Source organism: Pristiophorus japonicus, chromosome 5 (assembly GCF_044704955.1).
Source record: "Pristiophorus japonicus isolate sPriJap1 chromosome 5, sPriJap1.hap1, whole genome shotgun sequence".
Lineage (NCBI taxonomy): Eukaryota > Metazoa > Chordata > Chondrichthyes > Pristiophoridae > Pristiophorus > Pristiophorus japonicus.
In genome coordinates this window covers 227,689,788-227,716,284 of record NC_091981.1, presented here as the reverse complement: position 1 = coordinate 227,716,284, position 26,497 = coordinate 227,689,788, and the positions used below count along the sequence as shown (strand labels likewise).

Sequence of the window (26,497 nt, the reverse complement as noted above, 5' to 3'; positions counted from 1 at the left end):
TGATCCATATCTATCAATTGCCTTTCTGAGGGAGAGAGTTCCAGATTCCACAACCCTTTGCGTGAACAAAAATGTACTCCTAAATGGCCTCGCTCTAATTTTAAAATTATGCCCTCTTGTTCCCCCACAAAAGGAAGCAGTTGCCCTGTATCTACCCTATTGAAACCCTTCATCATTTTAAACGTCTTGATTAGATTACCCTCAACCTCCTAAACTCAAGGGAACACAAGTCAAGTTTATGTAACCTGCCTTCATAATGTAACCCTTTAAGCCCGGGGTGTGAAACACAATTTCCATGGTTGATTTAATTAGATATCTTTTCACTTGGTGTGGCTCACACACAGCACATGTTATTTGGACAAACTGTGGTAAACATCAGATATGTGTTTCACCTGTTTTCAAGATGTAAAACTGGCAGAATGTATTCTAATTTCTGGGTGCAAAGTGCTGCACCTAATATGTGCCGGCAGCTTGGCCACTGCCATATTGATCCTCACTGTTTTTTGGCATCCCTGGTGACTGCCTGAAATCAGCATTGGATTAATTTAAATATGTAAAAAAAATATTTTATTTTTAAATATGCAAAGAATGTTCCTGTTTCAGAATTGTTCTGCAAAATGCATGAAAAACTTGGTGGAGCATGAACTGTGCAAGGTCCCAGGCTGTAAGAAGCAGTGCCTAAGAGTATTGGTATAACACACTGAAGGTCGCAGGTCATATGTTTGACCTTCCTGTTTTAACAACTACTTGTGGGTAAATCGGCGTTGGAACAGTGGGAGGCATTCAAGGAGGCGATCCGAAAGGATCAGGCCAAACATGTGCCCTTAAAGAAAGAAGCTGGGGAAAATAATTCTAGAGGTCCCTGAATGTCTAGGGACTTACAGGGGAGGGTTAAGAAAAAAAGGGATGCTTATGTCACATATCAACAGCTAAATACTTTAGAATCTTTGGAGGAATATAGAAAGATAAGAGGTAAAATTAAAAAAGATATTAGGAATACTAAGAGAGAGCAAATTCTTGGTCAGTAAAACTAAGGAAAACCCTAAGATGTTCTATAAATATGTTAAGAGTAAGAGGGTAACTAAGGAAAGGGTCGGGCCTATTAGAGACCATGAGGGTAATCTTTGTGAGGAGGTGGAAGATGTTGGTAGGATTCTTAATGAATACTTTGCATCTGTTTTCACAAAGGAAAGAGGTAATGCAGATACTGCTATGGAGGAAGAGTGTGATATTCTGGATGAAATAAATATAGTGAGAGGAAGTATTAAGGGGCTGATCAGCTTTGAAAGTAGATGTCCCCAGGCCCAGGTGAAATGCATTCCAGGTTGTTGAGCGAAGTAAAAGAGGAAATAGCAGAGGCCTTGACCATCATTTTCCAGTCCTCTTTGGATATGGGCATGGTGCCGGAGGATTGGAGGACTGCTAATGTAGTAGTACCCTTGGTCAAGAAGGGGAAAAGGAATAGGCCGAGTAATTACAGGCCTGTCAGCCTAACGTCAGTGGTGGTAAAATTATTGGAAAAAATCCTGAAAAACAGGATAAATTTGCATTTGGATAGGCAAGGATTAATTAGTGACAGTCAGCATGGATTTATTAAGGGAAGATCGTGTTTGACTAAACTGATTGAATTTTTTGAGGAGGTAACCAAGAGGTTCGATGAGGATAGTGCGTATGAAGTAGTATATATGGACTTTAGCAAGGCTTTTGATAAGGTCCCATATGGTAGAGTGGTCATGAAGGTCATGGGATCCAGGTCAAAATGGCAAGTTGGATCCAAAATTGGCTTGGAGGTCGGAAGCAAAGGGTAATGATTGATGGATGTTTTTGTGACTGGAAGGATGTTTCCAGTTGGATTCCGCAGGGCTCAGTACTGGGTCCCTTGCTTTTTGTGGTATATATCGGTGATTTAGATTTGAATATAGGAAGTATGATTGAGAAGTTTGCAGACGACACTAAAATTGGCTGTGTGGTTGATAATGAAGAGGAAAGTCATGAGCTGCAGGAGGGTATCAATCTACTGGTCAGGTGGGCAGAGCAATGGCAAATGGAATTCAGAGAAGTGTGAGATGATGCACTTTGGGAGGGCTAATAAGGAAAGGGTATACACATTAAGTGGTAGGCCACTTAATAGTGTAGATGAACAAAGGGACCCTGGAGTGCTTGTTCACAGATCCCTGAAAGTAGCAGGCCAGGTGGATAAGGTGAATAAGAAGGCATACAGAATGCTTGCCTTTATTGGCTGAGGCTAGAACATAAGAGCAGGGAGGTTATGCTTAAATTGTATAATACTTTTGTTAGGCCACAGTTGGAGTACTGCGTGCAGTTCTGTCACCGTATTATAGGAATTTCGTGATTGTACTCGAACGTGTGTAGAGGAGATTTACTCAGATGCTGCCTGGAATGGAGAATCTTAGTTATGAGGACAGATTGGATAGGCTGGGTTTGTTCTCATTGGAACAGAGAAGGTTGAGAGGTGACCTCATCGAGGTGTACAAAATATTAAGGGGCCTGGATATAATGGATAGTAAGGGTCTATTTCCATTGGTAGAGGAGGCTATTACGAGGGGGCATAGTTTTAAGGTGGTTGGTAGAAGGTTTACAGGGGATTTGAGAGGGAGCTTCATTACGCAGAGGGTTGTGGGAATCTGGAACTCACTGCCTGGAAGAGTGGTGGATGCAGAAACCCTCACCACTTTTAAGAGATGGTTGGATGGACACTTAAAGTGCCGTAACCTGCAGGGTTACGGACCTAGAGCTGGTAATTGGGATTAGACTAGACGATCTTTTGTTGGTCGGTGCAGATATAACGGTAAGTACTGCAGGGAATAGAATACGGTCAGGGTGATCTCCTGGACTAGTTTCGATCACCTGGATGGGTCGGAGAGGAATTTTCCCAGATTTTTTCTCCCTAAATTGGCCTGGGTTTTTATCTGGTTTTTACCTCTTCCAGGAGATCACAAGGCTCCAGTTGGGGTGGAGTGTTGATGTTTTTAGTATAAGGGGGTTGCAGTGGAGTGGGGCAGACTGGTTGGGCTGGGTGCTCTTTGCCTTTCCGTTATTGTTCATGGGTTTGTATGTAACCTTTAGGGCTGCTGACGAAGGGCCGTGCGGCTCTTTGTCGGCCGGTGCAGACACAATGGGCTGAAATGGCCTCCTTCAGCGCTGTAATTTTCTATGTTTCTATGTTTCTATGTTTAAGCCCTGGTATCATTCTAGTGAAACGGCGCTGTGCACCCTCGAAGGATAATCTATCCTGCCTGAGGTTTAGTGCCCAAAACTGAAGTTTACGGTAATATCTCAAAACAGCAAATTATTATTGGCTTACGAAACAGATGACAAGCTCAAGAACATATGAAGAATAAGATGCAATGTGCTTCTTTTATAATCAGTACAAGACAAAATTTAGATGTGAGTTGTCTCAATGCCACCGATAGAATTTCAATAAATAGAAGCCTTTGTTTTACAGTTAGGTTTAGAGTCAATGGAAATACCTTGAAATATAATCTAGTATTCTATGCAAATAGTGGTTCTATCTGCAAAGCCTTTATTTCAATTATTTTCATGAAACTACATTTTTACTCTATTATTATAGCATCGAGAAGAAGAAATGGAAGAGTCAGCTGGAGCTTAATTCATCAGAATGTGCCGAGCTGAGCAAAGTACTTACTCTTAAACCCAAGAGGTAACCCAACGTTTTCTGCTAAAGTCATTATGTAACAAGTCCAACACAGGAGGGGGCGGTTCTGGATTTAGTTTTGGGGAATGAAGCTGGGCAGGTGGAAGAGGTATCAATGGGAGAGCACTTGGGTGCCAGTGACCATAATTCAGTCAGATTCAAAGTAGTTATGGATAAGGACAAGGATAGACTAGGAGTAAAAGTCCAAAATTGGGGAAAAGCTAACTTTGCTAAGTTGAGAATTGATTTGGCAGTGGGAGGCATTCAAGGAGGAGATCCGGAGGGTTCAGGCCAAACATATACCCTTAAAGAAAAAGGGTGGTGTGATATATTCACAGAGCAGAGCACACACAGTTTTCTAACATGGCAAGCAGCTCTCTCGGAAGTCACCGGAACCTGCTGCTCTGTTTAATTATTAACTCTGTAGTTGCAGTACACAATACGTCCACATCCACAGTGTAGAGCTACAAACATTACAAGCTTACAGACATTACACTTCTCCCTCGTTAATGAAGAAGTTATTATAACAAACAGCATACGGAACTTGCATGTTTATACATAACAGGATATAGTCTTATTTTTTTCCCATAATTACAAATTTAACTTTACCATTTGTTTTCTGTTTCGAAGAGAATACTTTTGCTCTTGAACAGAACTTTCCAAACATGGTGTCGAATTTAAACTCATTCGAGACTCATCCTGAGGAACGTTTTCCTCCTTGGAATTTCCTTGATTTTCATTTGAACTCACTCTAACTTCAGGCTCTTTGTTTTCCTGACTCGGACTCAGACTTACATGCTGATTTTCTCTTGGATTTGTTTACATGTACATTAGATGTAGGATATGCTACTGGTATATCAAAACTATCTGATGAGTCAGAAATAATTGAACTTCCCACCTTCAACTCCTTCCATGTCTGTCGGTAAAATATGATCAATATGAACAAACCTAACCTGTCCATTATCAAACATCTTGACCAAATATGTGCGAGGACCACATCTCTACACTACTCTTCCGAGTAACCACTTTACCCATTTATGGTGATGGTTCTTCACTCTCACCTTCTGGTTTAATTTCACACTTCTCTCTTTTGCTCTACCTCTATCATGATTCTCTTTCAGTCTTAATTATGTCTCTTCTACGGACTGTGCCAAATTTGGATTTAATAACGAGAATCTGGTTCGTGGCTGTCGTTTGAGAAACAACTCTGCTGCTGTTCTACCAGTAGTTATGTGAGGAGTATTATGATATGTAATTTAAAAATTAGTCAATTTGTGATCCATTGACAACTGTTGTTTCCTTCGATTTGGATCTTACATTTGTTTTATGAGGGTACGTTTTACAATTTGTTGCTCTGCTGCACCATTCGAAGCAGTGTGGTATGGTGGAACCTTGGTATGTTTCACACCATTTTTGCTCATGAACTGTGCAAATTCTTCGGAACAAAATTGTGGTCCATGACACGAAACAATTTCTTCAGGGAGGCCAAATGAAGAAAATAATCTTCGCAAAATGTCCGATGTTTTACTTGTTATTTTCCACATTGGGTACACCTCAACCCACTTCCAATGGCTATCAATCACAATGCACAATTGTTGTCCTTCTAGCTCAGCAAAATCAATATGTAGCCTTTGCCACACCCTGGGAGGCCATTTCCATGGCTCTAATGGTGCTGATGGTGATTGCTTGCTTACCGATTGACATGTCGTACACTGACTCATGGTGTACTCTATATCTTTATCACGACCTGGCCACCATAAATAACTATGCGCAAAACTCTTGGTCAAGCACATTCCCAGGTGCTGGTCATGGAGGTCGCCTAATAATTTGGACCTAAATTTATTTGGTACAACCACTCTTGCATCCTACATGATAAAATCTTTATCAACTGATAATTAATTCCTTCGAATGAAGAATAGATGAATATCTTAGTCTGTTACATGGTTTGGCCATCCATTTGCAATATAATCATACACCTTTGACATCACTGGGTCACATTTGGTTGCTCTACCAATCTCTTCAGCTGTGACTGGCAGTTCATCAATGTATGAAAAATAGAACACTTCTTCCCTATCAGGTGTAACTTGTGATGGGGAAGACAATCTAGACATTGCATCAGCACTACTGTGATTGGCTGATCATCTGTATTCAATATCATATGTGTATGCTGACAAAATCAAAGCTCATCTCTGCATTCGGGCTGCAGCTAATGTTGGATGGAGGATTGCTGTTCGGGGCTTATAGTCTGTAATGATGGTAAACTTATGACCATACAAGCATTTGTGGAACTTCTTGACCCCAAAAATGAATGCCAAAGCTTCCCTTTCAATTTGCGCATAATTACTCTCATTGGCACTGAGAGTGCATGAAGCAAAAGCAATTGGTTTCTCCTCCCCACTACTTAATACATGAGAGCTTACTGCCCCAACTCCATATGGAGAGGCATCACATGCTAGCTTAATCTCCTTCGATACGCCATCGTGAACTAACATAGTGCCCTCTACCAATTTGCTTTTACACTCCTTGAATGCTGTATCGCATTCTTTTGACCACTTCCAATGGAGCTGTTTTTTCAATAGTTCATTCAGTGGATGTAATACTGCAGCCAAATTTGATAGGAACTTCCCATAATAGTTCAAAAGACCCAAAAATGATCGAAGTTCAGTGACATTCTTGGGAGTGGGTGCATTTCTGATTGCAACCAGCTTTCCCATGGTTGGATGTAAACCATCTTTGTCTACTCTGTACCCTAAGTACTCCACTGAGTTTTTAAATAACTCACACTTACGAGCAGACACTTGTACTCTGTGCTTCTCTAGCCATTTGAGTACTTCATTCAATATGTTATGAATTTGCCTATATGGTGCTGAAATTAATATATCATCCAAATAATATGCTACCCCTTCAATACCTTGCAAAATCTGGTTCATCACCCCTTGGAATATGGCAGGGGCGGAAGACACTCCAAACGGTAGCCTATTAAATTAATACAGACCTAGAAGAGTATTTATAGTCAAGCATGACTTGGACTCCTCATCTAGTTCAAGCTGTAAGTAGGCATTTGTAAGATCCAGTTTTGAGAAGATCTGACCACCTGTCAGTGTTGTGAACAAATCTTCTATATTTGGCAATGTATTGGGGACATTACCCTCTAGAACCTGGTTTATGGTTACTTTATAATCACCACACAATCTTACCTTACCATCGGACTTAGGTAGAACAACAATGGGAGTAGCCCAATTACATTGATCTATCTTACAAATAATGTTCTCAGTCTCTGGTCTTTTGAGTTCTTGCTCAACTTTCTCCTTGAGTGCAAATGGTATGGAACGTGGCTTGCATTAAACTGATCTAGCATCCTTCTGTACCCTGACACTCACCTTGAAGCCTTGGGTCGGACTGCCTGTTTCGCAGAGCACCTTCAGATAACTCTTGATAACCTCATCCGTTGATGAAAATCTCGCTTCCACATGGAAAATCTTACTCCAATCCAGCTTCAATGAGCTCAACCAATTTCTTCCAAGTAAAGCAGTCTTGTCTCCTTTCACTACTATTAGAGGGAAGTTCTGAAATTGATCTTTATATTTCACCGGTACGGTGCTAGTACAGGAATTTTCTCTCCCGAGTAGCCTCGCAGTTCTATCTTGGATTTCTCCAATTGAAAATTACGTAATTTGTCGCGGTACAGTGACTCTGGTACTACACTCACAGAGGCACCCGTGTCAATTTCTATTGGTATCTTGAATCCCGCAACATCTATGTGGATTTTGATGCTTTCTGAATCGCTGTCTGTTAACCTCGTGCTCCTGATGATGTGTAATTCTAACATCTCCTCGTCCTGTTGTTGTTCTTCCATGCTATGTAGTCTCTTTGAGTTACTACTCACAGCTTTGAACGCTGGACTCATAGCTTTAAAAACTGGTTTACCCTTCAGTTGGCATGCCTTCGCAAGATGCCCAGTCTTTCTGCAGAAGAAACACTCTGCCTTCACATACGGACAACTTTGAGCAATGTGTTGTCCCAGGCACCTTCAGCACGACTTCGATGCTCTGTTAGAATTTCCAGTTTCTGAGACTTTCGGCCATGGCCGTCTTTTAATTTGAACCTACAGGTGATTTACCTCGGTAATATTGTTCAGCCATGCTCATCGACCTCGCTGTCTGACAAGCAATCTCAAAAGTTAAGTCATCTGTTGTCTATAACTTCCTTCTGATCGCATCATTTTGCACACCACAAACAAAACGATCCCGTAATGTTCAGTTTTGAAAGTTTCCAAAATGGCAGTGCATCGATAGCTTTTTTAATGCTATGATGTAATCAGTGATACTTTCATCCGCTTTTTGATTCTGAATCCAGAAACGATAGCTTTCAGCAATTACTAACGGTTTGGGGTTATAGTGCTGCTCCAGCTTCGTCAAAATCTCTTTAAGCATTGTGTCCTTTGGCTCGTCAGGCACAAGCAGATTTACAAGGGTTTCGTATAATGCCGGACCTGCCACTGATAAGAAGGTCGCTTTCTTATGTACCAACACAGCCTGGTTCTGGACTGCATTGTCTGGAACTTCAATTTTGTTATTTGCAGTGAAATACATTTCTTGCTGATCCACATATGCTTTAAAACGTTCCTGGTCATGTTTATATTCACCCAAATATCCAATTACACCTGCCATTTTAATCTCTAGCTGTTCACACTGTGTGCTGTTTTTTTTACCTCGGATTTTTGTAGCTTTTTTCAAAGACAGAAACTTCCTAAGTCTTCTGTCAGCTGGCTGAATCCTTCACCAACAAAATTTAAGCTTTAAACATCCGAAAAATCTCATTCTTGGTCGCCAACTGTGATATCTTCATAGAGCACAGCACACACAGCTTCCTAACATGCAGGCTGCTCTCTTGGAACTCTCTGGAAAGCCTGTTCTGTTTAATGATTAACTATACAGTTGCAGTACACAATACGTCCACATCCACAGTGTGGAGCTACAAACATTACAAGCTTACAGACATTACAATCATCATCATAGGCAGTTCCTCGTAATCGAGGAAGACTTGCTTCCATTCTAAAAATGAGTCCTTAGGTGACTGAACAGTCCACTATGAGAACCACAGTTCTTGTCACAGGTGGGACAGATAGTCGTTGAGGGAAAGGGTGGGTGGGACTGGTTTGCCGTACGCTCTTTCCGCTGCCTGCGTTTGATTTCTGCGTGCTCTTTTTTATCAATGAGAACACTGTACCATGATTGGTGGTCCAGGCCGACATGGCTCCAGCATTTCCGTACGTACGGGGAAGTCATCTCCCCATACACTGTGCAGTGAATGAAGGTTCCAACCGCAATCGTAGGTTCCTCCGTGACCACCAGGTATTTTCGTAAAAAAAGTTTGGGTCGGAGGTGTTCATCCAAATGAAGCCTCGGACTGTAATTTTCCCTCCAATACCTAACATTTATCTGTTTTGAAATTCATTTCCCAATCTTAGCCCATTCTGCAAGTTTATTAATGTCTTCTTGTAATTTGTTGCAGTATTGACCCCCCCTCCCCCAACAAGGAACAGTCGAAGTTGAACATAAGACATAATAATTAGGAGCAGGAGTAGACCATGTAGCCCATCAAACCTGCTCCAACATTCAATAAGATCATGGCTGATCTTCGACCTCAATTCCACTTTCCCGCCTGATCTTCATATTCTTTGTTTCCTTTACAATCCAAAAATCTATTTATCTCAGTCTTGAATATACTCAAAAATTTAGCATCCACAGCCCTTTGGGGTAGAGAACTCCAAAGATTCACAACCCGTTTGAGTGAAGAAATTCCTTGGCATCTCAGTTTTAAATGGCCAACCCCTTATCTGAGACTATGCCCCTTAGTTCTAGACTCTTCAGCCGGGGAAACAGCCTCTCAGCATTTACTCTGTCAATCCCGCTCAGAATCGTTTGGGCTGGATTTTTGACTTTGATGAATAAGGGGCGGTAATGGCAGCAGGGCGGTAAAGTTTGCGCCTCAGTCATCAAAATAGGGCAGCTGGGCCCTGAGTCTGGGGTGCAGCACTAAGGGAGGCATTGTACACCTCTCTTAGGGTGTTAGCGTGGGAAATAGCCCAAGTTAAACAGCCGGCCCGGGAGCAATCCGAGAGACGCCTGGGGAGAAATAAAAACCCTGAAAAAAACCCCACAAAACCATTCCCAATGCATAGCCCATGCCACCACAACATAAGTCGCAAAAAAAAATAAAAGAAAAAGCAATCACAGTTACCTTAGGATGGCATTACTAACCTCTCTGCAATTGGTACAGGTTGGACCGCCCGTTTTCCCAGGTGGTCACTGTGGGGTGTGAAACGGGGCATACGGGTCGGGCGGAAGTCAAAAGGCACGCCGGTGTCACAACATGGAGCTCTTCCGGGCGATGATGCTCCGTGCCACCGCAAAACCGGCCCCGAAATCCCCCATGGGGCACTCGAGGCTGACCACCCGCCCAGAAGACCTCATCGCCGCCATTGTCAGCCCTCCAGGGCAAAAAACGGAATACAAAGGACCAGAAAATCCGCCCCTATATGTTTCAATGACATCATTTCTCATTCTTCTAAACTCCAGAGAGTATAGGCCCAATCTACTCAATTTCTCCTCAAAGGACAACCCTCTCATCCCAGGAATCAATCCAGTGAAACTTGCACCGCGCCTCAGATAAGTAGACCAAAGCTGTGCACAGTACTCCAGGTGTGGTCTCACCAAAGCCCTGTACAATTGTAACAAGACATCCTTACTCTTGTGTTCCAACCCTCTTGTAATAGAGGCCAATATGCCATTTGCCTTCCTAATTGCTTGCTGTACCTGCATCTCTGTGTTTCCTGTACAAGGACAATTACATTTCTCTGAACATTGACATTTAATAGTTTCTCACCATTTAAAAAATATTCTGTTTTTTTATTCTTCCTACCGAAATGAATAGCCTCACATTTCACCACATTACACGCCATCTGCTGCCTTATTTCCATTCACTTAACCTGTCTATGAGCTAGATTTTATGCTTTTATGCAGATCGCTTAAAAATGGGCGTTATTTCCAGCATGGGCGGTAAAAGTGGGTTTTTAGATCGCCGGCTTATCATCCATTCTCAAAGCCCCTAGTCTCCATTTTTGAAATTGGGCATTACCACGAGGGATATGAAATGGGCAGTGGCGGTAAATCTCTCTGACCTTCTGCCTTAAAGTGTCGCCATCCTTAGCAACGGCATGGCAACGTTCATTTCCTGCGATTCAGGAGGTCAGGGATCATCATTACATGCGCAGAAAAGGAGACAGAGAGAGAGGGAGCAGAGAAGGACTGAAAGCGTGTGTGGGTGTGGTGTGTGCTTGTTTGGCTGTTGAGGGAGGCACGAGGGAGATTCACCAGCAGCAAAAAGCCTACTAAGCACCAAGAACATAGTTGGCACTGATATTTTGTCCAACAAATAATATTTAATATGGAAGGGATGGAGGAGGCCCTGGAGCTGGTAGTGAGGAACACTGGTGGCAGAGGGCTCCCAGTGGTCCCAGAGCGTGGCACTGCACCCCAAGGTGCTGCACCTCCATTGCCAACGACACATGAGAGCCAGGAGCAACATCTTCCTCTCCGATATCCATCCAAGCAGCGGTTCTGCCATCATCCCCCCACCCCCCGCCCCCCCCACCAATGAAGCATCATCTGAGGACCTCCTCGGCCAGGCGGCTTGGAGTCAGGAGGGGAAGAGGTAGCGGTGAGGAGGAGAACTGGGCGGGGGGGTAGGCGGGGGTGGAGGTGTTTAGGGTTTGTTTTTACAGAAATACTTATGATTTCAGACAAATGTTCCATTTAAATGTTTCTTATTTACCAAAACCTTGTTGCGCATTGTCTCAGATAGCTGCACCATTACATGCTGGTGATTCCTTAACTTGAAAGGGTATAATTACACTTAACTTCAATCAACTTAAACTTTAACTGTCACCAAGGTGATGCCCTCCATTGATGTATGACCTGCACACCCAGCAGTGTGTCAGCCTTGTAAATACCACCAACATTCTTTCAGGCAAAGCGCTCTATTATGAGCTCCGACCAAAGAATCTTGCAAGTATCATGCCACTACGAGCCCTTTCATGCGGTCTACAGGGGGGCAATGGCATGGCTTCAGCGTCAGCCTGATTGTCTGAGCCGATGTCAGCATCCACCTCCTCGTCCTCCTCTTGCTCTCTCTGCTGAGGTGGACTGCCAGACTCTTCTGGCAATTCTTGTTCCCTCCTGATAGCCAAGTTGTGCAGCATGGAGCACATCACCACGAATTGAGCTACCTGCTCAGGGTGGTATTGGAGCTCGGCAATGGTTTTCTCCACGATATTGCAAGTGGCTCTGTGGCTCTCATTGTATCGCCTCTCAGCTTCGGTTTGGGTGTCATGCAGAGGGGTCATCAGCCAGGTGGCGAGACCATGTCCTTTGTCACCAACCATCCAGCATTGACCTTGTGGCTGATTGTTAAACAAGTCAGATACAGTACTCTCACGCAGGATGTGAGCATCATGGATGCTGCCCAGAATTTTAGCATTCACTGCCACAATAATTTGCTGGTGGTCGACAATGAGTTGCACATTCAGGGAGTGGAACGCTTGCGGTTCCTGAAAACCCCTGCATCCTGAAAAGGTGCCCGCATCGCTCCCTGCACTTTGGGGAAGTTAGCAATTCGGTAGAATCCTAAATCCCTCTCAGTCTGAGCCTCCCTGGTCATAGGGAAGACAATTAAGTCCATCCTGCGTGCTTACAGGGTTTCAGTGACCTGTCTAATGCAGCAATGTGTGGCATGCTGAGACAGACTGCAAATGTCACCAGATGAGGAGGCCTGAAAAGAACCCGATGCGTAGAACGACAGTGCCGTGATGACTTTGACCTCGACGGACAGTGCAGTACTGATGGTGCTGACAGGCTGCAGATCTCCCCTTATGAGCTGGCATACGTCAGTGATAACCTCTTTGTGGAAGCGCAGTTTCCAAAGGCAGGTGTTATCGGACTAGACTGACTCTCCCTGTACTTGCCGGGGGTGTAACATCTGGTCCTCCTCATCAGTCTGGCATTTCTTATATTGGGCACATAATGCTGTGGAGCGTACCTTCTGCCATCTTGTGTCTGCAGCATGTAATTGGTCATCAAGAGAGGATGAGAAAGGACAGGGCCCATTCAATAGCTATCTGTTTCCCACCGATTGGTCACAAAGAATGAATGTCCCGATGAAGACACCTATTAAATTCCAATCGTTCACAGTATGATAAAGGTGTTTGTTCAAATGTTCACATCACCTCCAAAGACCTCCAGAGTACATCTGAACTCCCCCGAGGTTGAAGCAGAGTAACCTTTCAAATGATGCGACATGTGATTTAGAACATGGCGTCCATACCGCTGTGAGTAGTTCCGGTTAGTTCCACTTTTTCCAGGCGTTTTTTTGGGCGAGCGATATTGTGGGCAAGATGTGTGCGAGGTGGCTGTTGGACCATCTCCTGGACATTAGTTTCGGCAAATGTGATCTTTACGATAAAATAAAGCGGGCAGTCGGTATTATTAAATCTCAGCGTTAATTACGTGCGGAAAGTAATGCTGGGTGATATTATGAGCATTGGTTTCGCCCATTCTGGTGATTCCGCCCCAAAAAGTAGGCAGGCGGTATTATTTTTTCCCAGCATTACACACATGGGGAAAGTAACGCTTGGCGATAAGTGTCCGAAAAATGGGCGTCAGTTTCCATTTTGTGGCTAAATGGGCGATATCTGGGCGTTATACGTCATTTCAGCAGTAAAATGGATGTTAAGTGGGCGTTATGCATGCAAGAAAGTGGAAAATCTAGCCTTATATCTCTTTGCAGACTTTATGGGCTGGAACCTCCACTTTTTTTGCATACTTAACACCCACTTAACGCCCATTTTCCTGCGAAATGACGTATAACGCTCATATATCTCCCATTTTGGCACAAAATGTAAACTGACAGGCATTTTTCGGAAACGTATCGGCGAGCATTACTTTCCCTATGTGCTTAACACCGAGAAAAAATATTACCACCTGCCCACTTTTTTGGGGCGGAATCAGCAGAATGTGCAAATTCAATGTCAATAATTTTGGCCAGCATTACTTTCCGCATGGAATTAACGCCGAGATTCAATATTAATGCCCGCACACTGTTTTTTATCGTAAAGAGCATATTTACTGAAACTAACGGACATGGAGAACGCCCATCATCGATTTCACCACGTCGCACACATTTCGCCCACAATATCGCTCGCTCAAAAAACCGCCCACAAAAAGTGGAACGAACCGGAATGAATCACAGCGTTATGGACGCCATGTTGTAGATCACATGTCTCGTCCTTTCAAAGGCTGCTGTGCTTCAACCTCGGCGGAGTTCGGATGTACTCTGCAGGTCATTGGAATTGATTTGAACATCTCTAAAAACATCTTGACCACACTGTGGCCGATTGGAATTGAAGAGGTGTGTTCGTCGGGACATTCCTTATTTATGACCAATCGGTGGAAAACAGAGAGCTACTGCAATGGGGCCTGTCCTTTCTCACCCTCTCTTGGTGACCAAATACATGCAGCAGACTCGACATTGCCGAAGGAATGCTGCACTGCATTATGTGCCCATTGTATGAAGTGACAGACAGATGAGGAGGACCAGACGTTACACCCGTCGCAAGTACAAGGAGAAGCATTCTTACCTCGACTTGCCCGACATTACGGGCCTTCAGAGACTGCGCTTCCACAAAGAGGTTATTACTGAGGTATGCCAGCTGATAAGGGCAGATCTGCAGCCTGCCAGCACCATCAGTACTGCACTGTCCGTCGAAGTCAAAGTTACCGCGGCACTGTCATTCTTCCCCTCGGGTGCTTTTCAGGCCACAGTTGGTGACATTTGCAGACTTCCTCAGCATGCCACACATCGCTGCATTAGACAGGTCACTGAAACCCTGTACACATGCAGGAGGGACTTGCTCAGCTTCCCTATGACCAGGTGGCACAGAGTGAGAGGCTCTAGGATTCTCCAGAATTGCAAACTTCCCAAGGTGCAGGAAGCAATAGGCTGTACGCACATCACGATGCGGGCACCTTTTCAGGATGCTGAGGTTTTCAGGAACCGCAAGAGATTCCACTCTCTGAATGTCCAGCTGGTTGTCGACCACCAGCAAATTATAATGGCAGTGAATGCTCAATTTCCAGGCAGCATCCATGATGCTCACATCCTGCGTGAGAGCACTGTATCTGACTTGTTTAACAATGAGCCACAAGGTCAATGCTGGATGCTTGGTGACAAAGGATATTGCCTCACCACCTGGCTGATGATCCCCCTGCGTGACACCCACACCAAGGCCGAGAGGCGATACAACGAGAGCCACAGAGCAACTCGCAGTATCGTGGAGAAAACCATTGGAGTGCTGAAGCAACGCTTTAGATGCCTGGACCACTCAGGAGGCGACCTCCAATACCACACTGAGCAGGTAGCTCAATTCGTGGTGGTGTGCTCTGTTGTGTATCTGTAAAGCATGCACTCCCATGTTCCGCCACCAGGGAGCGCATCCCCTGAAGTCCCAAGGGATCCCAGCATCCCTTGGGAGCACTGTATATAAGCCGGCCCCAAAGGCCTGTTCCTCACTCTGAAGTGTCTGTTACTTTAACCTCCCTGTGTGCAGCCTCATCTGTGTTAGGAACACAATAACTGGCGACGAGAATACAAATCCAACGCAAAGATGCAACAAACTGTGGGCATCCTGGAGAAGTTCTCAGACGGTGAGGACTGGGAAGCCTATGCCAAATGGCTAAACCAGTACTTTGTAGCCAACGAGCTGGACGGAGAAGGAAGCCCTGCAAAAAGGAGAGCGGTCCTCCTCACAGTCTGCGGGGCACCGACCGACAACCTCATGAAGAATCTTCTGGCTCCAGTGAAACCCACAGATAAGTCATATGAGGAGCTGTGCATACTGGTTCTGGAGCATCTTAACCCGAGGGAGAGCGTGCTGATGGCGAGGTATCGGTTCTACACGTGCCAGCGATCTGAAGGTCACAGAGCTAAGACGACTTGCAGGACAATGTGAGTGTGATGGCTACCTGGAGCAGATGCTCAGAGACTTTTTTGTACTGGGCATTGGCCACGAGACCATCCTCCGAAAACTTTTGACTGTAGAGACATCGACCCTCAGTAAGGCCATTGCGATAGCATGGGCGTTTATGTCCACCAGTGAGAACACCAAACAAATCTCTCAGCACACAAGTGCTAGCAATGTTCATAAATTAACTGGAACTGTGTTTGCGAGCAGAAATGTACAGGACAGAACCCATGAGTCTGCAACATCCAGCAGGCCTCAGGTGACCCAGATGACTGAGTCCCCAACAAAGGATGAATGCAAGGCAACTCACACCTTGTTGGCGTTGTGGAGGCTTCCATTCAGCCTATTCATGCCGATTCAAAGGGTATGTTTGCAAGAGCTGTGGAACAATGGGGCGCCTCCAACGAGCTTGCAAACGAGCTGCAAGCTCTGCAAAACATGCTAACCACCACGTGGCACAGGAAGATCGGTCCATGGTGAATCAAAGCAAATTTGAGCCTCAGAGAGAGGAGGCAAATGCTGAAGTTCACGGGGTGCATACATTTTCGACGAAATGTCCACCTCTAAAGTTAAACATAAAATTGAATGGCTTACCCGTAGCCATGGAACGGGACACTGGCGCTAGCCAATCCATCATGAATAAAAAGATGTTTGAGAGACTGTGTTGCAACAAGGGATTTAGACCAGCCCTGAGCCCCATCCACACGAAACTGAGAACGTACACCAAAGAGCTTATCACTGTCCTGGGCAGCGCCATGGTCAAGGTCACCTACGAGGGCACAGTGCACGAACTGCCACTCTGGATTGTCCTGGGCGATGGCCCCACACTGCTTGGAAGAAGCTGGCTGGGCAAAATCCGCTGGAACTGGGATGACATCCGAGCGCTATCACATGTCGATGAGGCCTCATGTACCCAGGTTCTTCATAAATCTCCTTCCCTTTTTGAGCCAGGCATTGGAAACTTTTCCGGGTCGAAGATGTGGATCCACTTGGTCCTAGAGGCATGACCTATTCACCACAAGGCGTGAGCAGGACCTCACATGATGAGGGAAAGAGTGGAAATCGAGCTGGACAGGCTGCAATGCTAGGGCATCATCTCCCCAGTGGAATTCAGCGAGTGGGCCAGCCCGATTGTTCCAGTACTCAAAAGTGATGGCACGGTCAGAATTTTCGGTGATTATAAAGTAACTATTAATCGTTTCTCGCTACAGGACAAAGACCCGCTACCTAAGGCAGACGACCTATTTGTGACGCTGGCAGGAGGCAAGACGTTCACCAAGCTCGACCTGACTTCGGCCTACATGACGCAGGAGCTGGAGAAGTCTTGGAAGGGCCTCACCTGCATCAACACGCACAAGTGCCTGTTCATCCACAACAGATGCCCGTTTGGAATTCGGTCGGCTACAGCGACCTTCCAGAGAAACATGGAGAGCCTACTCAAGTCGGTACCACACACGGTGGTCTTTCAGGACGACATATTGGTCACGGGTCAGGACACCGTCAAGCACCTATAAAACCTGGAGGAGGTCCTGCAGCGACTGGATCGCGTAGGGCTGCGGCTGAAGAGGTCGAAATGCGTCTTCATGGCAACAGAAGTGGAGTTTTTGGGGAGAAAGATCGCGGCGGACGGTATTCAGCCCACAGACCCCAAGACAGAGGCTATCAGGAACGCGCCCAGGCCTCAGAACGTCACGGAGCTGCGGTCATTCCTGGGACTCCTCAACTATTTTGGTAACTTCCTACCGGGGTTAAAAATCCTTTTAGAGCCCCTTCATGTGTTATTGCGCAAAGGTGAGAACTGAGTATGGGGGAAAAAAACCAAGTAATTGCTTTTGAGAAAGCCAAAAACATTTTATGCTCCAACAAGCTGCTTGTATTGTATAACCCGTGTAAAAGACTTGTGCTTGCATGTGACGCATCGTCGTATGGAGCCGGGTGTGTATTACAACAAGCTAACGTTGCAGGGAAGTTGCAACCTGTCGCCTATGCTTCCAGGAGCTTGTCGAAGGCTGAGAGGACTTACAGCATGATTGAGAAAGCGTGTGTGTTCGGGGTAAAGAAAATGCATCAGTACCTGTTTGGCCTCAAATTTGAGCTGGAAACCGATCACAAGCCCCTCACATCGCTGTTCACTGAAAACAAGGGGATAAATACTAATGCCTCAGCCCGCATACAAAGGTGGGCACTTGCGCTATCAGAGTATAACTATACCATCCGCCACAGGCCAGGCACCGAGAACTGTGCAGATGCTCTCAGTCGGCTACCATTGCCCAGCACGGGGGTGGAAATGGCGCAGCCTGCAAACTTGTTGATGGTGGCACAGCCCGCAGACTTATTGATGGTCATGGAAGCGTTTGAAAATGATAAATCACCTGTCACGGCCCGCCAGATTAGGACTTGGACCAGCCAAGATCCTCTGCTGTCCCTAGTAAAAAACTGTGTACTGCATGGGAGCTGGGCCAGCATCCCCGTTGAAATGCAATAGCCAATCAAGCCATTCCAGCGGCGAAAGGACGAGCTGTCCATTCAGGCAGACTGCCTGTTGTGGGGTAACCGCGTAATGCTACCAAAAAATGGCAGGGAGACGTTAATCTCGGATCTCCACAGCACACACCCGAGTATAATAATGATGAAAGCCATAGCCAGATCCCACGTGTGGTGGCCCGGTATCGACTCTGACTTAGAGTCCTGTGTACGGCAATGCAGCGTATGTGCTCAGTTGAGCAACGCGCCCGGAGAGGCACCACTAAGTTTGTGGTCCTGGCCCTCCAGACCATGTTTGCCACCCACGGCCTGCCTGACATACTGGTCAGTGACAATGGGCCATGTTTCACCAGTGCCGAATTTAAAGAATTCATGACCTGCAATGGGATCAAACATGTCACCTCGGTCCCATTTAAACTAACCTCCAATGGGCAAGCAGAGCGGGCAGTACAAACAATCAAACAGAGCCTTAAACGAGTCACAGAAGGCTCACTCCAAACCCGTCTGTCCCGGGTACTGCTCAGCTACCGCACAAGACCCCACTAGCTCACAGGTGTGACCACGGCTGAGCTACTCATGAAAAGGACACTTAAAACCAGACTCTCGCTGGTTCACCCCAACCTGCATGATCAGCTAGAGAGCAGGCGGCAGCAACAAAATGTAAACGATGGTCACGCCACTGTGTCATGGGAAATTGATCTGAATGACCCTGTTTATGTGCTCAACAATGGACATGGTCCCAAGTGGATCGCGGGCACGGTGATAGCTAAAGAAGGAAATAGCGTGTTTGTAGTCAAACTAGACAATGGACAAATTTGCAGAAAGCACCTGGACCAAACGAGGCTGCGGTTCACAGACTGCCCTGAACAACCCACAGCAGACACCACATTTTTCGAGCCCACAACACACCCAAAGGATCAATGACACCACGCCGGACCAGGAAATCAAACCCATCATGCCCAACAGCCCAGCAAGGCCAGGCTCACCTAGCAGTCCTGCAGGGCCAACAACACGCCAGCCCAGGGAGGGCACAGCCAACACACCAGAACAGACATTTGTACCGATGCGGTCCACCAGGGAAAGAAAGGCTCCCGACCGCCTCACCTTGTAAATAGTTTTCACTTTGACTTTGGGGTGGGAGTGATGTTGTGTATCTGTAAAGCATGCACTCCCATGTTCCGCCACCACGAAGCTCATGCCCTGAAGTCCCAAGGGATCCCAGCATCCCTTGGGAGCACTGTCTATAAGCTGGCCCCTAAGGCCTGTTCCTCACTCTGGAGTGTCTTATTAAAGACTGAGGTCACTGTTACTTTAACCTCCCTGTGTGCAGCCTCATCTGTGTTAGAAACACAATACTGAGAAAGTCCACAAATGTCACCAGCTGTTGCCTGAAAAGAACCCGAGGCGTAGAACGACAGTGCCGCGGTGACTTTGACCTCGATGGACAGACTGATGGTGCTGGCAGGCTGCAGATCAGCCCTTATCAGCTGGCATACCTCAGTAATAACCTCTTTGTGGAAGCGCAGTCTCCGAAGGCAGGTGGTGTCGGGCAAGTCAAGGTCAGAATGTTTCTCCTTGTACTTGCGGGGGTTGTAACGTCTGGTCCTCATCATCTGTCTGGCACTTCTTACATTGGGCACATAATGCAGTGGAGCGTTCCTCCAGCGATGTTGAGTCTGCTGCATGTATTTGGTCACCAAGAGGGTGAGAAAGGACAGGCCCCATTGCAGTAGCTTTCTGTTTCCCATCGATTGGTTTTAAACAAGGAATGTCCCGACGAAGACACCTCTTCAATTCCAATCGGTCAATTCCAGTGTGGTCAAGATGTTTTTACAGATGTTCACATCAACTCTAATGACCTGCAGAGTACATCCGAACTCCGCCGAGGTTGAAGCACAGCAGCCTTTTAAAGGACGCGACATGTGATCTACAACATGGTGTCCATAACGCTGTGATTTGTTCCGGTTAGTTCCACTTTTTGTGGGTGTTTTTTTGGGCGAGCGATATTGTGGGCGACATGTGTGCGAGGTGGTGAAATTGACAATGGGTGATCTCCATGGCTGCTAGTTTGAGTAAATATGCACTTTATGACAAAAAAAACAGCACGCGGGCGTTTATATTGAATCTCGGCGTTAATTCCGTGTGGAAACGCTGGGTGATATTATGGGCGTTGAATTCGCCCATTCTGCTGATCCTGCCCCCAAAAAGTGGGCGGGCAGTAATATTTTTTCTCGCCGTTAAGCACATGGAGAAAGTAACACTCGGTGATAAGTTTCCGAAAAATGCCGTCAGTTTCCATTTTGTGCCAAAATGTGTGATATATGGGCGTTCTACGTTATTTCAGTGGTAAAATGGACGTTAAGTGGGTGTTAAGCACACAAAAAAAGTGGAGGTTCTAGCCCAAAGTGATTGCAGCCAGGCAGGGGGAAAGAGTAGCACAGGTGACACCTCCCCGGAGGGTGAGATTACACATGAGTTCTGCTGCACAGAATTTAGATGAAGACTTCGTTGGGGCGGCCGACAGAAGAAGGCTGATGGGTATGCACAATTAAATGCGTGATGCATTGGCAGCCTGCCAGAAAGCCTGAATACAATGTCAAGCAGCATGGAGGAATCCAGCTCAAGCCTTGCACAGGGCTTTGGGTAGAGCTTGGAGCCCATCCTTTCCAGCGTGGAAGCGGTGGGCAGATCCATTATTGCATTTGTGGACCCAACCATCATGCCGTGTCTGATGGCCAAAGTCTCAGCTTCCACTGTAGCACAAGCAGAAGGCACCCAATGTCTGAGTGCTGCAATAGAAGCTGGGACTGAATATAAAGAAAGCAAGACTTGCATTTATATAGCGCCTTTCATGACCACCAGATGTCCCAAAGCACTTTACAGCCAATGAAGTACTTTTTGAAGCATAGTCATTGTTGTAGTGTAAGAATTACGGCAGCTAATTTGTGCACAGCAAGCTCCCACATTAGCAGCAATGTAATAATGACCAGATAAACTGTTTTAGATGTTGATTGAGGGACAAATATTGGCTAGGACACCAGGGCCCCAAGATTGAAGGCCTCAAGATAGTGGATGGGATAGCAGCTCCCCAGGGAGCTTTCCCTAAACAAGCTTTCATCTGACCATCTGATGCCATCTTCCACCTCTCTCCCCCTCAGACCTTCCCTCTCCTCACTGTCTAAGCCCCCTCTGGTCCTAACTCAGACCCTCAAAGTACTCTACCTGCCCCTTAAACCTTGCTGCAAGGACCCATTGCCCATCCCCCACACCCCAACTGCAATCTATCTTCCAGGCCGACCTCCTCATTACCAAGTCCTTCCAGCTGGACCTTCACGTCTCGCTCCCCACGGACGATTCAGCTGCTCCAAGCGACCGCCGGCGATCTCAATGGTGGTGAGCCTGTGACCAGCTTCAAAAACAGGTTTGGTCCTACCTCATGCGCAAGCCTTCCCTCGAGCCACCACCATCGACGACCGGGCCTCCCTTCATCCATCGATGACCGGGCCTCCCTTTATCCATCGACGACCGGGCCTGCCTTCATCCTTCGACGACTGGGCCTTCCTTCATCCATCGATGACTGGGCCTCCCTTCATCCATCGATGACCGGGCCTCCCTTTATCCATCGACGACCGGGCCTGCCTTCATCCTTCGACGACTGGGCCTTCCTTCATCCATCGATGACTGGGCCTCCCTTCATCCATCGATGACCGGGCCTCCCTTTATCCATCGACGACTGGGCCTCCCTTCATCCATCGACGACCGGGCCTTCCTTCATCCTTCGACGACTGGGCCTCCCTTCATCCTTCGACGACCGGGCCTCCCTTTATCCATCGACGACTGGGCCTCCCTTCATCCATCGATGACCGAGCCTCCCTTTATCCATCGATGACCGGGCCTCCCTTCATCCTTCGACGACTGGGCCTTCCTTCATCCTTCGACGACTGGGCCTCCCTTCATCCATAGATGACCGGGCCTCCCTTTATCCATCGATGACCGGGCCTCCCTTCATCCTTCGATGACTGGGCCTCCCTTCATCCATCGATGACCGGGCCTCCCTTCATCCATCGATGACCGGGCCTCCCTTTATCCATCGATGACCGGGCCTTCCTTCATCCTTCGATGACTGGGCCTCCCTTTATCCATCGACGACTGGGCCTCCCTTCATCCATCGATGACCGGGCCTTCCTTCATCCCTCGACGACTGGGCCTCCCTTTATCCATCAACGACTGGGCCTCCCTTCATCCATCGATGACCGGGCCTCCCTTTATCCATCGATGACTGGGCCTCCCTTTATCCATCGACGACCGGGCCTCCCTTCATCCATCGACGACTGGGCCTCCCTTCATCCATCGATGACCGGGCCTCCCTTTATCCATCGACGACTGGGCCTCGCTTCATCCATCGATGACCGGGCCTCCCTTCATCCATCGACGACCGGGCCTTCCTTCATCCTTCGACGACTGGGCCTCGCTTCATCCATCGATGACCGGGCCTCCCTTTATCCATCGACGACCGGGCCTTCCTTCATCCTTCGACGACCGGGCCTTCCTTCATCCTTCGACGACTGGGCCTCCCTTCATCCTTCGACGACCGGGCCTCCCTTTATCCATCGACGACTGGGCCTCCCTTCATCCATCGACGACCGGGCCTCCCTTTATCCATCGATGACCGGGCCTCCCTTCATCCTTCGATGACTGGGCCTTCCTTCATCCTTCGACGACCGGGCCTCCCTTCATCCATCGATGACCGGGCCTTCCTTCATCCTTCGACGACTGGGCCTTCCTTCATCCTTCGACGACCGGGCCTCCCTTCATCCTTCGACGACCGGGCCTCCCTTTATCCATCGACGACTGGGCCTCCCTTCATCCATCGACGACCGGGCCTCCCTTTATCCATCGATGACCGGGCCTCCCTTCATCCTTCGATGACTGGGCCTTCCTTCATCCTTCGACGACCGGGCCTCCCTTCATCCATCGATGACCGGGCCTTCCTTCATCCTTCGACGACTGGGCCTTCCTTCATCCTTCGACGACCGGGCCTCCCTTCATCCATCGATGACCGGGCCTTCCTTCATCCTTCGACGACTGGGCCTTCCTTCATCCTTCGACGACCGGGCCTCCCTTCATCCATCGACGACCGGGCCTCCCTTCATCCATCGATGACCGGGCCTCCCTTTATCCATCGATGACCGGGCCTTCCTTCATCCTTCGACGACTGGGCCTCCCTTCATCCATCGATGACCGGGCCTCCCTTCATCCATTGATGACCGGGCCTCCTTTATCCATCGACGACTGGGCCTCCCTTCATCCATCGATGACCGGGCCTCCCTTTATCCTTCGACGACTAGGCCTCCCTTCATCCTTCGACGACTGGGCCTCCCTTCATCCTTCGACGACCGGGCCTCCCTTCATCCATTGATGACTGGGCCTCCTTTATCCATCGACGACCGGGCCTCCCTTCATCCATCGATGACCGGGCCTCCCTTTATCCTTCGACGACTAGGCCTCCCTTCATCCATCGATGACCGGGCCTCCCTTTATCCATCGATGACCGGGCCTCCCTTTATCCATCAACGACTGGGCCTCCCTTTATCCATCGACGACCGGGCCTCCCTTCATCCATCGATGACCGGGCCTCCCTTTATCCATCGACGACCGGGCCTCCCTTCATCCATCGACGACTGGGCCTCCCTTCATCCATCGACGACTGGGCCTCCCTTCATCCATCGACGACTGGGCCTCCCTTCATCCATCGACGACCGGGCCTCCCTTCATCCATCGACGACTGGGCCTCCCTTCATCCATCGACGACCGCGCCTCCCTTCATCCATCAATGACCGGGCCTCCCTTCATCCTTCGATGACCGGGCCTCCCTTCATCCATCGATGACCGGGCCTCCCTTTATCCATCGACGACCGGGCCTTCCTTCATCCATCGACGACTGGGCCTCTCTTCATCCCTCGACAACTGGGCCTCACTTCATCCGTCGACGACTGGGCCTCCCTTCATCCTTCGACGACCGCGCCTCCCTTTATCCATCGATGACCGGGCCTTCCTTCATCCTTCGACGACTGGGCCTCCCTTCATCCATTGATGACCGGGCCTCCTTTATCCATCGACGACTGGGCCTCCCTTCATCCATCGATGACCGGGCCTCCCTTTATCCTTCGACGACTAGGCCTCCCTTCATCCTTCGACGACTGGGCCTCCCTTCATCCTTCGACGACTGGGCCTCCCTTCATCCTTCGACGACCGGGCCTCCCTTTATCCATCGATGACCGGGCCTTCCTTCATCCTTCGACGACTGGGCCTCCCTTCATCCTTCGACGACTGGGCCTCCCTTTATCCATTGATGACTGGGCCTCCTTTATCCATCGACGACTGGGCCTCCCTTCATCCATCGATGACCGGGCCTCCCTTTATCCTTCGACGACTAGGCCTCCCTTCATCCATCGATGACCGGGCCTCCCTTTATCCATCGATGACCGGGCCTCCCTTTATCCATCAACGACTGGGCCTCCCTTTATCCATCGACGACCGGGCCTTCCTTTATCCATCGATGACCGGGCCTCCCTTTATCCATCGACGACTGGGCCTCCCTTTATCCATCGACGACCGGGCCTCCCTTCATCCATCGACGACTGGGCCTCCCTTCATCCTTCGACGACTGGGCCTCCCTTCATCCTTCGACGACTGGGCCTCCCTTTATCCATCAATGACCGGGCCTCCCTTCATCCTTCGATGACCGGGCCTCCCTTCATCCATCGATGACCGGGCCTCCCTTTATCCATCGACGACCGGGCCTTCCTTCATCCTTCGACGACTGGGCCTCTCTTCATCCCTCGACAACTGGGCCTCACTTCATCCGTCGACAACTGGGCCTCTCTTCCTCACTTTTAGAGTGGAAGCAAGTCTTGCTCGATTTCGAGTGACTGCCTATTGTCATGTATTCAACTATCATTGTAACTCATGTATAAGCTGATCTAAGTTGTACACCTTGAGAACATTGACTAAAACGGGGTGAACTTGTGGGAGACACTCCTAACCTGGAGTCTCAGGTATAAAAGGGGAAGCTCCACCCACCTTCATCACTTGAGGTCTTGGTAAGAAATGTAACTGGTCACAGAGCGGAGGACCTCTTTGCAACGCTATCCGGTGGAAAACTTTTTTCAAAATTGGACCCGAAGTCAGCTTACATGACCCAGGAGCTGGCGAGTGAGTCAAAAAAGCTGACCACCATCATGACACACAAGGGGTTGTTTGAGTATAACATATGTCCGTTCGAGATTCGTTCGGCCGCCGCGATCTTTCAGCGAAATATGGAAAGACTCCAAGTCGATTCCAAGGATAGTGCTTTTTCAAGACGACAACCTCATCACGGGTCTCGATATTGAAGAACACCTCCACAACCTGGAGGAAGTGCTACGCAGACTAGAACGGGTAGGGCTGCGACTGAAAAAGGCGAAATGCGTCTTCTTAGCTCCAGAGGTAGAATTCCTGGGGAGGAGGGTAGCAGCAGACAGGATCAGACCCACTGCGTACAAAACGGAAGTGATCCAGAAAGCACCCAGATCCCGTAACACGATGGAGCTGCGTTCGTTCCTGGGGCTCCTGAACTATTTTGGTAACTTTCTTCCCAAATTGAGCATGCTGTTAGATCCGCTACACGTGCTCCTGCACAAAGGTCGCGATTGGGTCTGGGGTGACAGCCAGGAAAGGGCTTTTGATAGAGCACGCAACTTGTTATGCTCCAACGAACTGTTAACGTTATATGACCCGTGTAAGAAACTTGTTTTAACGTGCGATACGTCGTCCTATGGGGTCGGGTGTGTGTTGCCGCATGTGAATGCCAATGGTCAGTTACAGCCAGTAGCTTATGCCTCCAGAAGTCTGTCCCAGGCAGAAAGGGGCTACGGGATGGAAGAAAAGGAAGCGCTAGCATGTGTATATGCAGTAAAAGAAATGCACCAATACCTGTTTGGCAGGAAATTTGAGCTGGAGACAGATCACAAACCCCTAATGTCCCTTTTAGCCGACAACAAGGCCATAAATGCGAATGCATCAGCCCGCATAGAGGTGGGCACTTGCGTTAGCCGCCTATGACTACACAATTCGGCACAGACCGGGCACTGAAAACTGCGCTGATGCACTCAGCAGGCTCCCACTAGCCACCACTGAGGGGGCAACTGGGCATGATGCTGAGATGGTCATGGCTGTTGAAGCTTTCGAAGGTGAAGGCTCACCTGTGACAGCCCGTC

The 26,497-nt window shown here is 47.9% G+C and overlaps 1 protein-coding gene across 1 annotated transcript in view; it reads left to right on the top strand.

Annotated features, from left to right (window-relative positions):
* The window catches only part of LOC139264146 (alpha-2,8-sialyltransferase 8F-like), a 102,921-nt gene that overhangs the window by 17,889 nt on the left and 58,535 nt on the right, over window positions 1–26,497 (top strand). The window contains exon 2 of the mRNA XM_070880232.1: window positions 3,593–3,682. Within this exon, the coding sequence (XP_070736333.1) occupies window positions 3,593–3,682 (90 nt within the window). The remainder of the gene's footprint in view (window positions 1–3,592; window positions 3,683–26,497) is intronic.